The sequence below is a fragment of the Agelaius tricolor genome, unplaced genomic scaffold (genome assembly GCF_023055355.1).
Source record: "Agelaius tricolor isolate 1412-34295 unplaced genomic scaffold, bAgeTri1.0.p SCAF_1, whole genome shotgun sequence".
NCBI lineage: Eukaryota > Metazoa > Chordata > Aves > Passeriformes > Icteridae > Agelaius > Agelaius tricolor.
The window spans coordinates 14,261,356-14,281,784 of record NW_027269261.1 but is presented as its reverse complement, the minus strand read 5'-3'; the positions used below and the strand labels follow the sequence as shown (position 1 = coordinate 14,281,784).

The window sequence follows — 20,429 nt, the reverse complement described above, 5'->3', positions numbered from 1 at the left end:
GTGGGAAAAGCAGTTTCCAAGCCATAGGGTGTGGTGGGAGGACTGCTGTCCGTGGGTGGCGCTCTGCAGCCGTGGGGAGCACTGCCAGGGAGCCTTTGTTCCCCCGGGCTCTCTGAACCCGGGGCTCTGCAGCTGCTGCGTTACAGGGAAACAGAGCGAGCCAGGGAAGACAATGGTGAGAAGAATTGGGTTTCTGATCACTGTGCATTTTGTTAATTAGTGAATTCAAATAGTTTTATTTTTACCAAAAACAGATAATCTTTATTCCAGTAAAGACAACTGTTGACTTGAGATATATATAAATATATATATATATTATTTGAATGGTTTATATCCTGTTGTTCTAACTACATAAAATGGAAACATGTTGCAAGTTGTGTCATTTCAATATACAAAATAAATGACTTTTCCCTGCATGCTGCCTGGGTATGTTGTGATTTGAATTAAGAGTTATATTTGAATTGCCTTATTCAAGAGGTTGTATGTTACCTAACTGGGGAATGACCTGGCACTGTTCATCACATTACATGTGTACTTGATGCTGTGTTATGTCAAATTCAGATGAGTTGTCTGTCATCTATGTATTTCGTGGGAGATCTTTTATCTTGTTAAACTGTGATATGTAAACCTTCATTGCCTGAAATAGTCACAGTTGTATAAATCAGTGTCTTCAGCTGTTTTCCTAATTTTAACACAATTCCTAACACAAAATATAGATGTTTGTAAATTCTTCATTCATTTGGTCTATTTTTATGTATGAGGCTTTTTTAATCTGGCAAAGCAATAAGATAAGGCAGCTTTCCCGGAATTTTTCAATCAAGGCTCAGCTACATTTCTATCCCTCGGCAAGAGGCAACAAGCAATTTTCAGCAGGGACAATTGGCATTGGGGATGTCTGTTTATTGCTGTTATCTCTCCTGGCTCGGATGGGCCATTATCACGGCAGACCGCGATGATGAATGACGAGCCAGACGTGCGGCTCCTGCAGTGACAGCGCTCGGGGGACCCCGGGCGCTCCGCAGCGCCTTCCTCAGCCCCGCAGCTCTGCGGGCCCGGGCTGGGAGGGAGGATGGGAGGGGAGGGGTCCCTGCAGACAGGAAACAGCTCGGAGAGCAGACCCCCAGGAGCCCACCTCCAGCTGGCAGACCACTGGAGCATTTCTGGACGATTCCATGCCTAAAATCCCCAGTAGAGCAGTGGATGGGATCATTAAACACTCTGTCCGGAGTCAGTCGCGGTCCCTGCTCAGCTGTCCGGGTGCCACAGTGTCCTGAGCAGAAGCAGCAGAGGTGGCTCGGGCACACGAACCACGCCCAGGCGTCTCAGCCGTGGTGTGAGAGCCCCACTGTGCTCTCCCCACTCTTGCAGCCCGGACCGCAGTTGTACAGGAAACGCTGCTCGCTTTTTATGTCAGTAACTATGAGAAACACATGGCCAGAGAAAAAGAAATTCCTGGAGCAGGACAAGCTGTGGTGGTCCTGGGTTATTGAATCTCTAGCCATGGCTTCGAGTGCTAAAAAAATTCCTATCCCATCCACAAACGTACCCATCTCTTTTTTTCTTTTTCTCCTTTTACTTCTGGCATGCTCCGGGTTGGAAGGCTATCAAAAGGGAAAAATGCGCTGGGAAGGGCTGGGGGAGCATGGGGAGGAGGCTGCCAGAGACAGCGCGGTGCGGCAGCCCGCGAACCGCCCAGTGGAGTGGGGGAAACAGGCTTGCTAGAGGAGAGTGTGCGGTAGAAATTCCAGTTTTCGCTCCAGCCCTTCGGGGGCTCTCAGCGTGACCCCAAGAGTGTCACGGCGGCCGTCGAGAGGCGCAGCGGCGCCACCGCGGCCGCCGAGACCGGCGCAGCTCAGCGCAGGCAACGGCGGGGGCGTGGCCCGGGGAGGTGTGGTTCCGTCTCTAAGACCCGCCCTCTGATTCCCATTGGCTGCCGTCGGCCCCTCCCCTGCCGCCATTGGCTGGTGCGCGGGCGGGTTTCCCGCGCGCGCGGCCGGGCGCGATGGCGGCGGAGCGGGGCATGGAGCTGGTGCGGGAGCTGCACCGCGCCGCCGGCGGGCACCTCCCGCCCTTCCGGGTGAGCACCGGGAATACCGGGAACACCGGGTGGGCCCCGCCGGCGGGCACCTCCCGCCCCTCCGGGTGAGCCCCGGGAGCAGCGGGGGGCCCGGCCGGCGGCCCGCGCTCACTGCCTGTGCCGCTGTTGCAGACGGAGGAGCTGCGGCAGGCGCTGGAGGAGATGCGGGCGCTGTACGAGCGGAACCAGGCGGATGTGTGAGTTGGGCGCTGCTCCCGGCGCGTCCCGCACAGCACGGGCGGCGCTCCCCGGCCCGCAGCTCTGCTCCTACTCCTCTTTCTCCTTCCCCTCATCCCCCAGGTCCGAAGCGAAGGCGGGACGGACGGACCTGATTTTCCTCATCCGGTTCCGGCACTGCTGCCTGCTCCGGAACCAGCGCTGCCTCCTGGCATACCTGTGAGTCCCCTGGGCTCATCCCTGCCGGCACAGCGTCCCCAGGGGCAGGGTGGCGGGACTCTCGGCCCGGGCAGGTGGCTTCTCCACGAGCAGCAAGGCAGCTGTGGAGCTGGTTCTCCTTGTGTTCGTTGCTGGTATCACCGCACAGAGAAGATTCTGCTTCCTGCTGCTCTTTAAAAGTTTAGATTAGTGGATGTCACTGTGGTCTGGGGATGTTGCCAGCACTCACCTCAGCAGAGGTGTTGGGTTTGCCCCATTTCTTCCCCTAGGTATGACCGGTTGCTACGGATCCGAGCACTGAGGTGGGAGTATGGCAGCGTTCTGCCCAACACCATCCAGTTCCATATGTCAGCTGAGGAAGTGAGTCAGCCTCATTTCAAACTCTTCCCCCCTTCCTATATATTCCTCCTGATGGATTATTTAATACAATCAAAATAGGGTAGTCTTCCCCCACTATAAACATGACATTTAACACGTCTTTCTGCAAATACTTACTTGTGTGTATTCATTGTCTGTGGGTACATGCCCACAGGTGGAGTGGTTCAATCGGTACAAAAAGTCTCTGGCTACCTACATGAGGTCAGTAGGAGGAGAGGAGGGGCTGGACCTCACACAGGACATCAAACCTCCTAAAAGCCTGTACATTGAAGTAAGTGTAAGGTTTCTGCCTTCTATCCATGAATAAACATTTCCATGACTATCTCTTTTTGAGCATTTCATCCCCATCCCAAGTCAGTTCATCAAGCAAAACCTTTCAGAGTTCCAAAGCTTTCACAGGTTTCTGTGTTTTACTCTGCCCGGCAGCATTTTACACCTTCTACTGAGAGCACAAAGTATGTTGAGAGATGGCACTTCTGGTCTGCAGGGAGTTTGTGGTGGGGAGAGTTATCCAGTAGGAGATTTTTGCAGCAACTTTAACTAGAGCAACTAGAAACCATGTTCCCATGCCAAGGACTGTTACCTGGAGGGGGTGGTTGGTTTTTATTGGACTCTTACAGAGCTGTGTTTCCACTTTGCAGGTGAGGTGTTTAAGAGACCATGGGGAGTTTGAGATCGATGATGGCACTACCATCCTGTTAAAGAAGAACAGCCAGGTACCTGTGGCAGGAGTGTGGTCTGTTCTCTTCCTTCCCTTTCACTCCCGTGACGTGCCCTGCTGCTTTGCTGGCCTTGCAGCATGTCCCAGTCCCTGCACACACAGCTCCTTGCACGTGCTGTCTGCATGGTCCAGAGTGCAGCTCTGCCTGATCTGGTACCATGAGGCACTGGATGTACAGCACAACAAACAGAGCTGGTTGTGTGCAGCAACAAATTCAAGGAAGGTTTTTCTGTGTTTCTGTGCAGCACTTTTTACCCCGCTGGAAATGTGAGCAGTTGATCAGACAAGGAATCCTGGAGCACGTTCTGTCCTAAGCGTGCAGGACAGGAGGGACAGCTCTTGCTTGGTAACCTGCCCACGATGGGGACTGAGATCTGGTGTGTGCAGGACTTCAGAGACCTCAGTATTTCTGCAGTGGCACCCTGCCACTCCTCCTAACAGCCTTCGATGCCTTAAAACCACAGCTCTTCATGAGCAAAGGGTACATGCTGGTAATACAGCAGTCCTGGGAATCCAGGATAGTGAGGGGGCATTATCCAAGCCCCACAGCTACACCCAGGGTTTGTGAATGCATTTTTGTTTGGAGTAGTTCTTTGTTCACACTGTGCATCTAAGACACCAAGTGTCTGGGCTGTAGAAGCCAGGAAAATTCCATGGTTGCAAAATAAAGAATTCCTTCAGTCTCTTGGGTTTTTAAGAGTTAATGTGGTGTTCATTCAGCACTGATCTGGCTCTCCAGCCAAACACATCCTGACCCTGCAGTGTGATGGTTATTTAAGTATCTCAGTGGAACTGCTCCTCCAAGTGTCAGATAAGGCTGCACAAGGTTCCTTCCAGGATTACACATGAAGCCTTGTCCCCATCAGAGACCCATAAACGTGGTTTCTTGAGGTGCTGTGTGAATGATCATTGCAGTCTGGGTCATGGGCCTGGGTTTTTCCCAGTGTGCTTGGCCTGTGCCTCTGTTCCTGTGAAGAATCTCTTATCCCAGAGCACTGGTCTGGCTGGGCCTATGGGCTAGTTGGAGTAGGAGTGGGAGAGGGTTTTAAGGATTCTGGTTAGCACAAAACCAGAACAAGGCTGAAGAGTTGCTTTCCCTGTCTGGTTTTCCTAATGGAGGAAAAACACAGGCTCTTGCACTGTGTCTGGGAAAACACTTGCAAAAACATCAGCCCTAGGTAAGACTGGAGGTTTGCTTAGCCTCCATCTCAGACTGGAGCTGAAAAAGCAAACAGCTGAGGGAAAATGCAGGAACAGGATAAATGCCTGGGGCATTACAGCATTGCTCTGTCGTGCTCACTGCAGAGGCCACAATCTGGTTGGGTTTGGATCCTGGGCTCAGGCTGTAGGAGGAGCTGTTGGCAATAAATGTTCAGCAGCAGTTGGGGAAGGTGACTGAAATACAGAGCAGACTGGGAATAGCAGGAGGTGCTGTAACATTACAAATTTTTTAATGCCACAACTCAGGAGTGACCAAGCACAGAATCCTGCAAGCCCTTCTGCCCTGACTTTCGAGATGTAACTGTGGCTCCAACATCAGCCTTCTGCAGAGAGGGAGCACCTGCACCACCCCCAAACACTGCCAAAGGAAATCCTGTGAGCTGGCTGTCCTGAGACAAACATGACCTAACAGCACACTGCCACTGGGAAAGGTACCAAGGCTGCTGCTTTCAGTTGGAAAATTCAGCTATCCACAAGACCAGTTTCCTCAAATTACTCTAGGCTCCCCATCTGCTATTTTCTGCACAGGAAAATCCTGGCAAGACCAGAGACGACGAGGCTGATTTCCCAACCCAGCCATATCTCCCATTCTGCACCTGACCAGTCCCAGCCAGGAGCAGGGGCTGCCGCTGCAGATGTTCCATCACCCACTCAGAGATGCTGGTGTGATTTTTCCAATAAGCTGCTTCAGAGCTGAGGCTTGTTCCTCCAACAGCTGGTTCTTCTGCTCCATGCTCTTCTGCTTCAGCTCAGCAGCCTGCAGAGCCATTGCAAACCTCCTGTTCTCTCCACGGAGCTCTTCAATCAAGAGCTTGTTCCTGGAGAGTTGGGCCTAAAGCAGGGACAGGAGGCTTCAGGTTCAGCATCCCATGCAGGGGCACCAGATGGGCAGGGACACACAGCACCAGCCCCTCTGCACTCACCTGGGCATCTCTGAGCTGAGCTGCCCTCTCTGCCAGCACAGCTTCAGCATTCCTCAGACTCTGCTCCAGCCCCTCTGCCTGCTCCACAGCTGCCTGCAGCAGCTGCTCATGTTCCTCCTGCAGAGGGCAAGAAAGTCTGTATGTGGGTTGTCCCTGCACTCTCCTGGCCTCTGACAACCCTGGACTGTACATTTCCCCAACAAGCCCTGTTCATGGACCCTCATGCTCCTTGAGGCAGAGCAGGGGGGTCCATCAGAGGTGCAGGATACAAAGAGCAGTGGGACAGGGGTCTAGAGCAGCACAACCTTCCCTAGGTCTGCACCCAACCAGTTTAAGACAAGGCACAGATTTTCCAGCAGTTTTTTCTATAAAAAATAAGCCATTGGCCTCCCCTTTCCCAGCCACATCCAGGAAAGCTCAGGGAGAGACAAAGTCTCCTTGTGCCTGCTCATTACAATTCCTTAGGTTATAATTTGCCCTATCTTTGCCCAGAAGACAAACTCACAAAAACCCAACACCTGGTTGCTCAGAGCCCTAGAGATAAATTCACCTGTTTGAGTGCAGGCTGGTGACTGGAGGATTCATGAAGAATTAAAGTTGCAGCTGAATTTGAAGGTAAGTGCATTTTCTTTGTGGGTTCTTTACCATCTTCCACCCAAACCTCTGGTGGCTTCACAGAGGTCACAGCTGCCTTCCAGTGTTCCCTTCACAGTACCCTTGACTGAGCTCCTGCAATTCCCTGCTTACCTGGATCCTGACCAGCTGCCTGCATGTCTGCTCAGCCTGCAGCTGGAGGCTTTCCTGGAGCTGCTGAGTCTTGCACTGTTCCTCTCTCAGGGTGTTTTGCAGCTGCTCAAACTGCTTCTTTGGCACCATGTTGTTTATCTGAGCCTTGGCCTGCTGCAACTGCAGAGTGTGCTGGGCCTGGGTGAGGCTCAGGCTAGCTTTGGCTTCCAAAAGCTGTAACACAGAAAGGTTGACAGCTGGTTACAGCTTTGAGCCCACAACAGGACAGGCCAGGCTGTGTTTTGGGGCAGAGGAGAGGTCAGACAGTGCCCTCAGCCCTCGCCTCAGCTCTCACCCCAGCACAGGCACAGCAGAGCTGCAGCACCATGGCAGTAGTGCTCACTGGGCAGCCTGCAAAGCAAGGGAGTGAGAGCACTGAGAGCTGCAGGAGGAGACACAGAGACCCCTTGCTGAGAGACGCTTCCCCCTGCTGAGCAGTGAGGAGCAGGAAGATTCTCTGGGAGGGAGTCCCAGGACCAAGGGCTACAAGAGCAAGAGACAGAGGGGGCTGCTCACTTGGGTTCTTGGATACATCCCAGGCTAGCTGTGATGTACTGAATGTCCTGTACTACATGTCCTCTGCTTCCTGTCACCAGCAAAGGGCAAAACTGGTAATGGGAAGCAGATCTGGTCCAACTTTGGGATGGCTGGCATGGGTAAGCTGTACTTTGGAAAGCCAGTCCCCAGGGTAAAATGCAGGAGAGGATTAATAACACATTGGAAGGTTTCTCACATTGGCTTTCCTCCCTCGGTCCTGGTGATCCACACATTGCTCTGCTCTAACCACCTCATTTCCCATCACTCAACAAGCCCTGCCTGGCTGCTGTCATCCCTTCCCAACCCTTATCCAATTCTGCCACTGCTCCAGCTCCTCTGTCAGCCGAGCCATGGGGAACCACAGCTCCTGGCACCCCTGTGAGAGCCACCTCCCCTCTTCCCAGCCAGCCTGCACAGGACAAGGATAGGAGGGCATCACAGGGACAAGCAAGCAAGGAGCTCTCCCCAGCTGCACCTGAACTGGATTCAGCCATGGCTGAGCAGGAGGGAGAATCCTTTGTCCTCCACAAAGAGGAAGAGTACAACATTTTTCTGAAAACTTGGACACCCTCCCTTCTGGGGAAAGTGTCCAGCACAGCCCCAGGCAGGACAACACCAACATCACAGAGTTCATCAGCAGCCTGCCACTGAATGAAGGACACTCACCTTTTCCTGTGAGGCCTGGAGCTGCTGTTGGAGCAGCTCCATCTCCATCCAGCCTGCTGCATGCCTCTGGTGGTGCTCCAGCCTGGCAGCAATCTCTGCCCCTCGTAGCCACTCAGCCTCCAGAAGGCTCTGGCTGTGCAGCTGGGCAGTGCCAGGGCCAGCACTGTCACCAGCCTTGTGCTCAGGGGGCTCACAGCCCAGCTGAGGCCTCTTGACATCCTGGTGAGAGAGCCCCTCCTTGCCCTCATCACTCTGGAAAAGGTGGAGAAAAGAAACAACAAATCATGCACAGGATGCTTGGGGTGGGAACACAGGCAACAAAGACTGACTGAGCCATGTGGGTGTGAGATTGGGAGGGAGAGAAAGCTCAGGGAGAAAGAGTGAAAGTAGTGAAAGTCATTAAATCATTACAGACTTTCCCCTTCTGTAAGACTTTCAATGTCACACAAGTTTTCACTGCTTTACAAGTTATAAGATGAAGCTGGTCCTTCAAAGGAAGACTGGGTTTGAATGTTTGAAACAAATATTTTTGCTCTCCTCTATGAACATGTGCAGTTTTTGCCCTTCTAAATCCTTCAGCCAAGAGCCTGGCAGTTGGGGTTGATGGCTTCCTACCAATGCTGTTAACTCTGCTGTTTCAGCCTCTCAGCTCCTCCAGCTTCTCTCTACCCAACTCACTCCTGTTCTTGCTGCTGGGAAGAGGGATAGGATCAGCTTCAGGCCACAGAGCAGCAAAGAACAGCCCCCAGAGGAGAGCCCTGTTTTGGGTAGTCCCACATCTGGGTTTGGCCTGCAACAGGAAGCAAAGCCAAGCCAAAACAGATATGGCCCTGAATCAATGTAGGAGTGAGTCAGGTGCCTCTGCCCCAGCAGGTGACTCAGCCCAGCCCAGCCCAGGGCAGACAGCCTGGGGACATCCAAAGTCCTGCAATGCTGTCAGAGACCTAAAACCAAGGAATGAAGAACAATGGGAGGGACAGTTTAACAGATGGGGATCATCCACACCAGAAACCTGCCTCTCCCCAGATTTATGGCTCAGTGGGTGACCCCAGTACCTATCTAAAGCTTCCTAAGGAGGAAATCCATCCCATGTTAACTCTTCAGCAAGCTGTTCTCCAGCAGCCAGCACGGGTCTCCTGTGCAGGGAGAGACAGCAGAGTTAGAAAACCATGCACAAGCCCCATTTGGGGGCTGGCATTCTGTGCTGGCTCCCTGATTTCTTCCAATTTGGTTTCCAATGACAGCTAAGGACTAAGAAAAACTGAGAAAAAACCTTCCCATAGCTCAGGCAAAACATGTGGGGACAATCAAGAGACAAGACTAGAGAAGGAGCAGGTCTTCAGGGGAAGGGAAATAAAGGGGAATAAGGACAAAGAGCATCAGACTGAATTGATGTGGCTTCCAGCTGGCTAAAATTATTTGGCAGTCCTGTGGATACAAAGTTATTTGACTCATCCAGACACACCAAGACTTCATTACAGGGTGACAGGTGGTGAGGCCAACCCCTCAACTGCAATAAAGCCAGGTCTGGAGAAATCAGCTTGTTTGTGAGGCCTCTGTGATTCCACAGTGCTGGACACAAAGCTGGGACTCCAAATCAAGGTGGCCTCATTATCCTTCTGTGGGTACTCCCAGTCTCCCAGGAGGCCATGAATACTGGCACATGTGGGAATGAACCTTAGTCCTGTGTTGGACACTCCTATCCAACAACTGCTGCTAAACACCAGAGCCATACAGGACCCAAATCCCTCAAGGGAAGGTGCAGGATAACAGACCATCCATCCTGGCAGGAAGGACAGCACTGCAGTTTGTGGCAGTGCCTGTGGCATGCAGAGAGCTGTGTGAGGAAGTTCTTCCTCCCTCCTTGAAGCACAAGGACCAATCCATGGGCTATGTGGTGTTTGCTCACCTCAGTGCAGCTGCTTTTGGGAATTTTACATTGGATTCACATGCTGTGCTTCCTGTGGCATCTCCAACATCCATGTAGCAGAGGAGATGAGTGTGCAGTCAGCCACAGCCACAGGAGCACATCCCAGCTCCCTGACCACACTCCCACCATCAGTAAAAGACATAATATAGCTTTTGTCTACATGTGCATAATATTGCTTTTGTCCACATGTGCTCAGTAATATATATTAATTGGAAGTATCCTAGCTCATAGCCCACTTCATGAGAGCAGCAGAACAAAGCTGCTGTTGGAACATCCAAGAGAACACAGCCGCTGTTACAGTGTTCAGCAGCCTTGTGTCTCACAAAGCCTCTGCTTTTTCTTTGCAGCAGCATGTTAGACCTTCAAACTACCTTTGCAGTCAAACCTGACACTCTCTTGAGCTCTGGGTTCATTTTCCAAGTACTGCACAATATCTTTGAGCTGCATCAGCTCCAGTTTCAACCTGCTCCTCTTCCTCTTCAGCTCTGTATTGACAGGTTTCCTCCTATGCTGTTACACCACTGTCTCCCAGAGCTTTTTTCCTTCTCTTCTTGCCCTGCAGGTCAGGTTTATGTCCTGAGATGTCTGCTCTTTGAAGGCATTTAACTCTGCCTCCTTCCCAAGCACATCCCCTTGTCTATCAAGATTCAATTTCTCCCTGACAAATGCTTTCCACTTTGCCTCCAGCTGCTAGATTGAACAGGCCATTTGTTACAACAAACATCTGCACTGTTTGCACTGGTGTGTCCATCGTACAATTGCTCATTTCTTCTCTGTTCCCTCAGTGTTGAAGTTGCAACAGAAGATTTTGGTCTACCTGCTCATGGGAGTCTTAGAGGATCAGCTCATTTTCCCGCAGAGGACAGCTCTCCAGTCACCTTGTCCCTTCCAACAGCAGAGCCCTCAGCTTCACTGTCTCCGCATTACTCCCATTTCATCCTGGTGCCTTTTTAATCTTGTCATACCCAACACCCAGCATTTTTCACATCTTGGCGTGTTCATCATTAACCTTTTCTTACAACTTGAGCTGCCTGCACTTCCACAGAGACTTGGTCTTTTTTCTTCTGCTTCCACTGCTGCCTCTCATGGGTGCCCTGTTCTGGAAGGCCTCACCTTGGAGCCTTCATTGTTGGGAAATCACCTCCTCTCACACCAGTGCTGCTGCAATGAAGTCTTACAGCTGTCCTCATGCTGGCATTCACTCCATGACAGCTCTTGCTATGCTCAGCCTCTGCATCTTTCCTAAAGACAAAAACCATCTTGCTGACCTGGGTTTGATATCACAGCCTGAAATGCTCAGCCAGCCTCTGAATGTACATTTGCTGGAGATGCAATACAAAGGGTTTTCTATGTTGCAAAGTTAAGGCAATTTGTTAAACTTCACAGAAAGTTCCCACACCTTTTGCACTTCTTAAAGACATCCAATTACATCTTTTCCAGCAACTCTGAAAGCTCCCCACTGCAGTCAGTCCATCTGCCATTCACCAGAGATAAAACAGCTTAAATGCCTTGTATTCCTGTTATTTGGGTTTGTTTCCCTGGTCTACCACAGACTTCAGCCAAATCACCTCCCTTCTCCCTCACCTACCCCATATCTCAGCCCTAAACAGTGATAATGACCTAGCAAAATCCTCTGCTGCCATATTGCCAAGGGGAACCCTGATGCCAAAGGGAGACACAGCAGGGCAGAGGCAGGAGGAAGGGAACATAAACAGTTATTCAGTGACAACCTCTTTCTTCCACAAACCAGTCTCTTTTACCTATATGGAGAAATTGAAGACATTTTTTACTGCTTTTAAGATAGCAAGGTGTGATCATCTAGCAAGTAGAGGCAGGTTTGCTGAAGGACCAAGAAAGAGGTAGTAAGAAAACACTAATGAAAGCTCTTTTATACCTCTCACTATGTTAAGATACAGTCTTTGCTGGGCACTGCCTCTAACACAGCCTTGTAGAACATGCAGGGAAACTTAGAGTCCTGAAATAAAAGCATTCATGTAAGGGGAGTTGGATGTCTCACTTCAAACAATTGCAGCCCTGCAATTCTGCCCAGGTTTTCTTCCAAATTAAAGCAGCTCTCCAGCCCTGTGAGAAATCAGCCCAACCTACTCAGGTATGAGCAGGACATGCACCCCTAATCTCCTCCTTAGCCCCAGAAAGAGAACAGTGGCAGACCCCAGGCTCACTCTGTCCCTGTTCTGTGTCTTTATTTCTTCTCTTCCTGGTCCAGCTGCTGCCCTGGATGGCAAATGTCTTCAGTATGCTGCAGTCCCACCCTGGCCTGCTCCATCTCAAACCTCTCTGGCTCCATTCCCATTTTTGCTCTTCCAGCCCATTAATTATAGCCCAGTACTTTGCAACTGTTACTTCAAGATCTCTTTTCTGGTATTCCATCTTGCACATCTCAGCCTTGAAACTTTCCTCACTGTCCTTCCTCTCCCTCTCAAAGTTTTTCCACATTAACTCTATTTCATCCTCATAACAGTTTATCTGTTGGAAGGAGATAGGATTGGGATATCAGCACCATGCTCCTGAGAGCTTTCCTCTCCTCCAATAGCTCCAATTCAGACTGATCTATTGGTCCCACTCAACAGAGGACTCTCTTCAGGCAGTTCTGGTCCCTGCTGAACTATCAGTCTCATGCATTAGTGTCTAACAAGCAAAAACCAGTGGGTCCCAATTATTTTTCTTTCAGGCTGCTGCCAGCAAGCAGCACAGTTCTCCCCATTCTCCTTGTTTGCAAGGAGCCCCAGAGAGGAGAAGGGAGAGGCCAGGGCATCATCTGCCACTGGCTCCTCATATCCCTCCTCCACTGCAGAGTGGTTCCTTGTCAGGATGTGCTGGTAAGAAGCTGCTGCTCCCCACAACTCCCCTGTGAACACCAGAAACTCCAGGATTTGATGTGCACAAAGGCAGGACTATAAAGCAGACAGAAGGCAGCTTTGTGCTCCTTGAACTGTTCTGTCACCTGCAGGGCAGTTTAGGATTTTCTCTTGCATTGCTGCAACACAAAACCCAGCAAGCATCACAGACCTGTCAGTTCAGCAGCAAAAGGAGTAAATGTGGAAACTGAGGCCTCTCCCATGAGCATTCACAGCTGTCTGAAGAGGAGGCTGGGCTCACACTGTTACCTCAGAGCAGCAGGTTAGAAGTGTGCTGCAAGCCAAGGGTGACAAGGCTCTGATACAGCCCCTACCATCAGGAGACACCTGGCTGCTTCTCCTCTTGGTCCTGTCCCTGCTTTTACTGTGACAACAACACTGAGTGATCTCTGCTTCCTCATAAGACCCACACAAACATTTCACAAGGTGACAGTGACTTCCAGAGAGCCTTTGCCAGCCAATGAGGCAAAGGCTCCAAATCCTCCTGCCAGCCAAGACAAGCTGGAGAAGCACAGGAAATGACCCCACAGAGTGATGAGGCACCACCCTGCTCCCCAGCCTGAGCTCTCCCTCCAGCAACCCTACTGGAGCAGATGTCTCATCAGTCACACTGTAGCAGCAGCTGTGTGACAAGCAGTCAGGACATCTCCCCCCACCCCACTCACCTTGGTTTCCAGCTGCACCTTCAGGCCCTGCAGCTGCTCTTGGAGCTGCTCCACTGGGAGTGACATTTCTGGAAACACAGAAGTAGAACAAGAGGGCTTGGAGAAGGGTGTGATGTCAGAGAGGAGCCCTGTGAGGGGAGGCCTAGAAGACAGGACCAATAAGGATTGGCTGCAGCTTCACCCAGTCCATAAGGGGTTTGGGAGGTTGCATACAACCCCAAAAGATGAACATTTCCCATCTACCTGGCAACTAGTCCCAGGGCTGCATCACCCTCTTGGCCAGAAGCTTTCATCTAATGCTCAACTTGAATTTTCCAACCCACAGTTTGGGGCTACTTCCTCTTTATTGCATTGTTTCCTCAGCATATTCAACACTGAGAATCTGCCAGCTCACAGGTTCCATCAGCAGCTCTGAAGCTGGAAAACCTTCCTCTCCTCCATCCCCCTCCTCCCCACCACCCATCCTCTCCTTCTTCCCTCCCATGGCTACCCAGTACCAGAACTGGCAGCAGTAGTTCAGGCACAACAAGCCTCCCCACACTCCCATGCAGACTTGGAGGCAGAGGGAGCTTTGTCATTGCTGAGAGGACGGGCACTGAGCCCTCCTGCACGTTACCTGCTGCTGGCAGCCCTCCCTTAGCCCTGCTCTCCTGCAGCTGGAGGCGCAGCCCCTGCAGCTCCCTCTGCAGCGCTCCGTTCTGCTCGTACAGCACCTGGAACAAACACTGCTCAGGACACAGGACAAAGCTCCTGCAAAGCTCCTGGCAGGGCCTCCTCCGGCCCCAGCACAGCCTTCCCAAACAAAGGAACACATTAGACAATTTGGAGGAGTCAAAGAAGAAATATAACCCCAGATTTCCAAGACCACCATCACTACACACTGTAAAGCACAAAAGCACACAAAACCAGGGGTTTGCCAACACCTCAGGGGGCTGGGCCTCCTGAGACCCTCCTGACCTAAATAACCACTGGTGGAATCCAACACAGAAGAAACATCATGATCCCAGCACACGCCCAGGGGTTTGTGTTTACATCCTCAAGACTCTGTTGTGGGCACACGGGCTGGCCAACAAGCACTACTCTATGCAGAGAAGGCAACCAGCAGGATTCACAGGGAGGCAAAGCCCACAGGCCTCTGGGAGGGAACGTTTCCAGGTTGCAGAAGGAATAAAACAAGCGAAGAAGGTGCTGATCCCATGGGAAGCACAGCATGAGGCAGGTCCTGGTGCCAGAGACACCCCAAGGCCAGTATAGGAGTTTATCCCATCTCCATCAGCAGGAATCCCAGAGCTGAACACCAAGTAATGAGCCACCACAGCAGTGCCATGAGCCACTTCCGTGGAGGGGTCTGGAGAGGGGCAGCTGCTTGCTTCACTTCACATACTCTATCCTGTACTGGAAGCAACAGCATACAAGGCATCCTGCCTTCTTCTGGACTGTTCACTTTGAGCAAACATCCAATTCCATCCCATATCCTGCCACCCAGGAAACTGATATGCTTTGAGACACTATGAACTAGGACACTTCCAGGTAACAAATATTACTGAGCAGATGTAGACAAATGCAAACCCAGTTTGTTTCATCTCCATTCTAAACAGGAAAGGGGGGCTGAGAGCATTTAACGAGGGTAAAGGATAAACCCCAGTGGGTGCCTTCATAGGGGCAGGTGAAGCCTGAAGGTCAAACCTTTCCACCCATCAGCATTCTCATGGACAACTCTGGGGCTGCTCAACGAGAGGAAAAATGCAGCATTGAGCATATTCAACCCTCTGGTGCCACCTGGAGCAATGCTGCACTGGATAGTGCTTGAGAATGTTTGCCTTTAATTACAGCTTGGAGAAGGGCTGCCTGATGCATCCACAGAATGGCTTTGCTGCATTTCAGCCCTTGCTGGGGGGATGTGACTGTCCCTGTCCCTGCTCAGGGGTGCTCCCCAGCCACACACAGCATCTGGGAACAAAGAGGCAATGTGACAAGCACTGGACTCAAAGAACAAGGACTCAAAGAATAGAGCACCCAGCAGCAGTTAAAGATACACTAGTTAAAAATGCAAGAGACACACGTTAAAAATGGGAGAAGGGAAACGGAGTTTTTGCTCATGCCTCAGAGAGCCCCAAGCTCTGGGAAGGAGCACAGCACCCTGCAGGAGTTGCAATACACACAGCACCAATTCTTGGACCACACACACACATCAGATATCTGGACTGGCTTACCTTGACTCTCTACCAGAGTTCAGCAGCAACAAGATTTTTAGGGTTTTTTTAAAGTGGGGGCAAGAAGGAAGGAAAAACAAAAAGATAGAAGACTTTAGCTGTTAATTTGGTTTCCAAATTAGGAGAACAGCTTTCTCCTCGTGCTCAAGAAGAAATCCAACAGAGCCCAGGGCCTGTCCTTAACCACAGAGGTACATGGTTCCAACAAAATAGTCCATGGCTACAAGCAGGAAGGAATTTATGATCCACCCCTACTCTCTCCTGCCAAAATCCCTGCAAGGCAAACAACCCATGGAGGGCTTCAGGAGTGAGGAGACAGCACTCTGAGCAAGGTAAGAGGGATCCCTCTGCCCTAAGATCAGGTCTGCCTCCTTCCACTCCCTCAGGCCCAAGTGGCCCAGAGATGTGCTGCAGAGAGCAGCAGTGTGACACTGGCAGGGCTGCCCACACGTACCTGGCACTGCCGCTCGTACTCCAGGACAATCTCGGCAAAGCGCTCGCTCTGCTTCAGGAACTCTGGGCTGTGGGGCTCCCCCTGCTCCAGCTGCATAAAGAAACACTTCTCATCAGGAAAATCAGCTCCAAATGGAGAGTCAAAAGCTCTGCTAAGTCCCTGGGGTCACGGGGCACACCCGTACATTCAACAGAAGGCTCCCTAAAGGGCCCATCACCTGTGGGATGTGTTAGAAAGAGGAGGAAAAACAATTTTCTCCACATATGAGACAGCAAAGGCAGGATTTCCTGGCTAACAAGATCACAGACTCACTTCTTTCCCCAGATTCATTTTAGGAGTGGAAGATACTAAAACAAGCCCTTTACTTCAATACTAGAAAAAATAAAACTTTTCTGGAAACTGAACTCTATAAGTTTTCCCTTGGAAGACTGCAGATTTGCAGAATTCTCTACAACTGGAAACTTTCCTCACACCTTTTTTTTTCTTTCCCAGCTTCCAGGTTGTCATTAAAGCACAGGAGAGCTCACACAGGGGGAGACCATAGCAACTGACAAAAATAAGCAAGATCAATTTTTTTATGAATTCCTGAAAAGTTTTTATTTGACTGCAATAGAGAAAGGTTACCTTATCCTTCACAATGTGGTTGAGTTCTTTTTGCAGGTCCAACACCATTTCCTCAGAGGCTGACAGTTTCTCAGCCATCTCTGTGACCTTGTTTTGTAGCTGTGTGTTCTCCTGCAAGTAAAATGGAGATTTCCCTGCTGCAGTGAGTCCTGACATGGCAGGATGGGTTTATCAGCCACAGGTACTCAGCAGGGAGCTGTAAAACAACTGGCATATCAGCAGGACAACCACAGCTCCTAGGAGACCCTGGACATGGCCTGGTTTTAGCCAGGACAGAGCTGATTTTTGCAGTAACCAGAAGGGGATGTGGCTAAAGCCCAGATGTTATTCTGAACCACCTCATTCATTGGGGTCAGAGGGAAGGCACTCTCTCTCAATTCCAGGGAGAAGGAGGTGCCTTCCAGAGAAAATGTGGCTGCTCTGCAATGAGCATTCGGCATGTAAATCACCCTCTCTTTTACACACTTTTGTTGTTAATACTGTTGCTGTCACTGGTTGTTTCTTATCTCACTGCTGTTTCCATTAAATTGTTCTTATCTCAACCCATGGTCTTTGCCTTTTGTGCCTCCCATTCTCCTGCCACTGAAAAGTGGGGAGTGAGCAAGTGGCAGCGTGGTTTGGGGAGTCTTGGTAAAAAACTGGGGAGCATCATTCTTAACCCATGACAGGACAGCATATTGCTGATACCACATGGGCTCATGTCTCCAAAGGACAGGAGTGGGTTTTGCACAGTAAGAGCTAAACAGGATCAGCTCCACCTCTGCTCCCCAAAATTGTGGTTTCCCTCACAGTTAACAAAGGCAGCAAGTCCTGAGCTATCTCCATCTGTACTTCTACACTGAGCTGAGGTAATCCCAGGCATGCAGACACCATCATCTCTGCCTTTGACATGGCCCCTGGCACAATTTTAGCTTTGGCCATTGTGTTTTCAGGTGTTACCAAGGGCCAAACCACTGCCAACAGACAACACAGCAGTTTAGTAATGGCATGGCAAGGTAACAAGTTCTGTATTTAATACAACTGGATGGATGTGGCTGATGATTCTTCTCCATAAAATTCCTGTTCTTCCCAACAAGAGCAAAGTGAACCATCTATATTTGTCACCACCTCTGCTTTGCCACCTCTGAAAGAGCGAAGGTGTTTCATCCAAGGCAGCTGTACTTACATTCATCACATGGCTCAGTCTCCCTTGCAGGTTGGCCTCTTTGCCCTGGAGGAGCTGTGTAGCAGCCTCCAGCTTTGCCTGGTGACTCACTGCCTGCTGCAAAAGCAGCTCTTTTGCCTCTATTTCTGCCTGAACATTCCTGGGGAAAAAAAGCAACATGGTTGGGACAGACAGAGCATGTTCCTGGATGGCCACAAGCAGGAGATGAGAGCTTTGTCGGAAGGATGCTGAGATCATAGGGGTGGAGAGGGGTCTTCAAGGATTTTCCTGCCACTGACACATTGGCAAAACAAGTGGGAGATTCAAAAGGGATGTGTGAGCACATTTTCTCCACCCCACCAAAAGAACCCCCTCCTACCTGAGCTTGCTCTGGGTGTGCTCAAGAGCAATGTACTGCTCATCCAGCTCCCTGCCCAGCTGCAGGCAATGTCTCTCTGCCTTCTCCAAACTGAGCCTCGCCTTGTCCCTCTCCCTGGCGATCTGCCTCACCTGGGTCCTGCAGACACAGCGAGCAGGGCATGAGGACACCCCTCAGGCAGCCCACAGAAGGCCCTCACAGGGAGCAGAGCCCTTACCAGAGGCACTGCAGTTTGTATCTGTAGGAGGTGCCAGCTGCAGGCTGGAGGCCACTCCTGGGGACCATGAGTGTGCTGTCCCAAGCTGCAGGCAGCCCTGCCAGCCTCACCTGCTGCTCCGTGCTGCTGCTCCTCCTCTGCAAGAACAGCACAGACTGAGATCACCTCCTCCCTCTTCTAACAGCTCCAACAGGATTCCTGTTGTCACACCATCTGACCACCCTCCAGTCTTTCAGGGATGCCTCCCCCATCTCACAGATAAGCCTAGATCACATCCACCTCCACGTTCCCCCAGCCCTGGGGTGACCAAACCTGAACCTGGCTGCAAGCGCTCCCCTCACCCCGGGCAGCTGCTCACTTCACCCACCAGCACCAATCCAGGCACAACCAGGGACCCTGAGGATCTCCTCTGAGCTCTTCCAGGGCTCAAGTGGCAGTGACAAGTTGAGGCTTGGCAAATCCAGTGTCTTTGCTGAGGCTGGAGAAGTGATGTGGGCCCAGGTAGCTTGGCCAGAAGGACAGGCTGCTTCCCTGAGTGCTCCCCTCTGATGCTGAGGAAAAAACAGCAGGAGTAAGTCAGTGGGGCCAAACTGGCAGAAGAAAACTGATGGTTTTCAATATCAAAGGGAAACTTCAGAGACCAGATCAATACTAATGAACATTTTAGAAACAACCCCAGGCTGCCAGGAGGGAGATGTCCTGAGCTGCCCTCATGGCAGCCACAAGAGCAGGTCTGCAGGCACAGACCATTCAGTTTGGTCTCCCTGCTGACCCATCAACACCCAGAGTCCACAGAAAGACCAGCACTGAAAGTTGTATCACTTACAGGGTCTTGGGAAAACTGTCAAAGGGGCACTGACAGCCAACATTTTATTTGACAAAGAGCAGAGCCCAGAAAGCTGATACAGAACTCAGAACATTTCCAAAAGCAGCGATTTTGTACCAGGTTAGGAAGAAGCCTGTCTTCAGAGAGCTGTTACCTCAAAGTCTGAAGCCAAAAGAACGATTCTTTTTTCTTTTTTTTTTCTCAAGATCCTGGATTGAGCTGTCCTGGCTGTCAAGGCAAGCAGAGATTCACTTCCACCTTAGCACATTCACGTGGTGTTACTTCAAAAGCAAATGTCTTGCCAGTCCTTGGAACTGAATGCACTAAGGAGAAAGAAGTATTTTACATCAAACAAAAATAAACGTGGATGAAGCTTGTTCATGCACTAAAAAGAGGACAATCTGTGTCACATGTGAGGTGCAGAGACATCAGCACTTCTGAGGTCAATGTTAGAACCAGGGTGATGTTTTTCTTCTCCTAGGATGTGCAACCCTCTCCCTCCCATAAAAAGATCAGGCTCAACAGCCCCCTGTTGTTGTGCATTACAATCCCACACCACCCAGGCAGGCATTGCTTCTACTCGGGCAGCTCCCAAGGGAGCCTTTCAGTGGCTGCAGTACAGACCATATCTAAAAATTGTCCTGCAAGTGAAGAACCCTCCCCCAGATCACCACCCTCAGATGCCTGACTGAATCCTATGGAATCACCTAGTTGTGAAAAGTATCTTGGCCTGAATTGTTCTCAGTAAACCCTGATCTTTAGCCTCCTTTTTTTTTTTTTGGTTTGTTTTTTTGTTTGCTTTGGGTCTTTTTGTTTGTTTTTTGTTTGGGGTGGGGAACACGGGAAATGGATGAAGAAACCCTTTTAAGTGTGTGATGTCTGGACTCGTGTCTGGATTCCCTACAGGATCGTTTTAAAACATCGAACACAAACGAACTGTCCTGCGTAAGGAACTGGCAAGGACTTAATTGCTCCTTGCCCAAGGTTAGTGGAAATCCCCTCATGGAGCTGCAGATCAAGGCCATAACCAGGATCCTTTTTACAAACCCCACCCCATGGAGTTGCTGAGTCTTGGCTGCTTAAGAGACATTGACATACCGTGGAAAACGGGGTTATGCATCCGCGGGACGGAGGCACTGCAGCATCGGCTCGGCCCGGCCCTGACACCCCGCGCATGCGCAGGCCGCGCGCACATCCCGGTCCAGCGCCCTGGATGCATTTCCCGGGTGAATCGGGAGGAGCAGTGGCAGGAGGCGGAGGGAGCTGATGCCGCCTTTTTACTCGGCTCTTTCCGCAGTGCTGTGTCCAGTTCTGGGCTCCTCAGGGCAGGAAAGGCAAGGAGCTCCTGGAGAGGCTCCAGCGGAGGGAGGCAGAGAGGTGATGACGGGACTGG

At 50.9% G+C, this 20,429-nt stretch overlaps 2 protein-coding genes across 3 annotated transcripts; one reads left to right on the top strand and one right to left on the bottom strand.

Annotated features, from left to right (window-relative positions):
* Positions 1-1,925: 1,925 nt before the first annotated feature.
* Positions 1,926-4,261, top strand: GINS1 (GINS complex subunit 1). The gene is made up of 7 exons (XM_071424043.1): positions 1,926-2,077; positions 2,210-2,274; positions 2,378-2,473; positions 2,743-2,833; positions 3,006-3,122; positions 3,493-3,567; positions 3,818-4,261. Exons 1-7 carry the CDS (start codon positions 2,003-2,005, stop codon positions 3,884-3,886), a joined length of 588 nt encoding a protein of 195 aa, XP_071280144.1. The 5' UTR covers positions 1,926-2,002; the 3' UTR covers positions 3,887-4,261.
* Positions 4,262-5,001: 740 nt separating this feature from the next.
* LOC139588529 (ninein-like protein) lies at positions 5,002-20,258 on the bottom strand. 2 transcript variants are annotated; one of them, XM_071424029.1, is made up of 14 exons: positions 20,135-20,258; positions 19,191-19,359; positions 18,578-18,761; positions 18,211-18,347; positions 17,994-18,131; positions 17,636-17,774; positions 16,471-16,581; positions 15,847-15,936; positions 13,796-13,892; positions 13,180-13,247; positions 7,706-7,957; positions 6,464-6,676; positions 5,717-5,833; positions 5,002-5,625 (listed from the first exon to the last, which is right to left on the bottom strand). In XM_071424029.1, exons 4-14 carry the CDS (start codon positions 18,276-18,278, stop codon positions 5,437-5,439), a joined length of 1,482 nt encoding a protein of 493 aa, XP_071280130.1. In that variant the 5' UTR covers positions 18,279-18,347; positions 18,578-18,761; positions 19,191-19,359; positions 20,135-20,258; the 3' UTR covers positions 5,002-5,436. The 2 variants fall into 2 exon arrangements, with proteins under 2 accessions (XP_071280130.1, XP_071280134.1); XM_071424033.1 differs by lacking the exons at positions 17,994-18,131; positions 18,211-18,347.
* Positions 20,259-20,429: the final 171 nt, after the last annotated feature.

Bases quoted from the DNA above. Each gene is read 5' to 3' on its own strand.
- GINS1 (XM_071424043.1), top strand. From the start codon at position 2,003: ATGGCGGCGGAGCGGGGCATGGAGCTGGTGCGGGAGCTGCACCGCGCC. The intron at 2,474-2,742 runs GTGAGTCCCCTG...TTCTTCCCCTAG, and splicing joins CGCTGCCTCCTGGCATACCT to GTATGACCGGTTGCTACGGA. The intron at 2,834-3,005 runs GTGAGTCAGCCT...ACATGCCCACAG, and splicing joins TCCATATGTCAGCTGAGGAA to GTGGAGTGGTTCAATCGGTA.
- LOC139588529 (XM_071424029.1), bottom strand. From the start codon at position 18,278: ATGGTCCCCAGGAGTGGCCTCCAGCCTGCAGCTGGCACCTCCTACAGA. The intron at 17,775-17,993 runs GTAGGAGGGGGT...TTTTTTCCCCAG, and splicing joins CACACCCAGAGCAAGCTCAG to GAATGTTCAGGCAGAAATAG. The intron at 5,834-6,463 runs GTAAGCAGGGAA...TGCCCTCTGCAG, and splicing joins GGCAGCTGGTCAGGATCCAG to GAGGAACATGAGCAGCTGCT.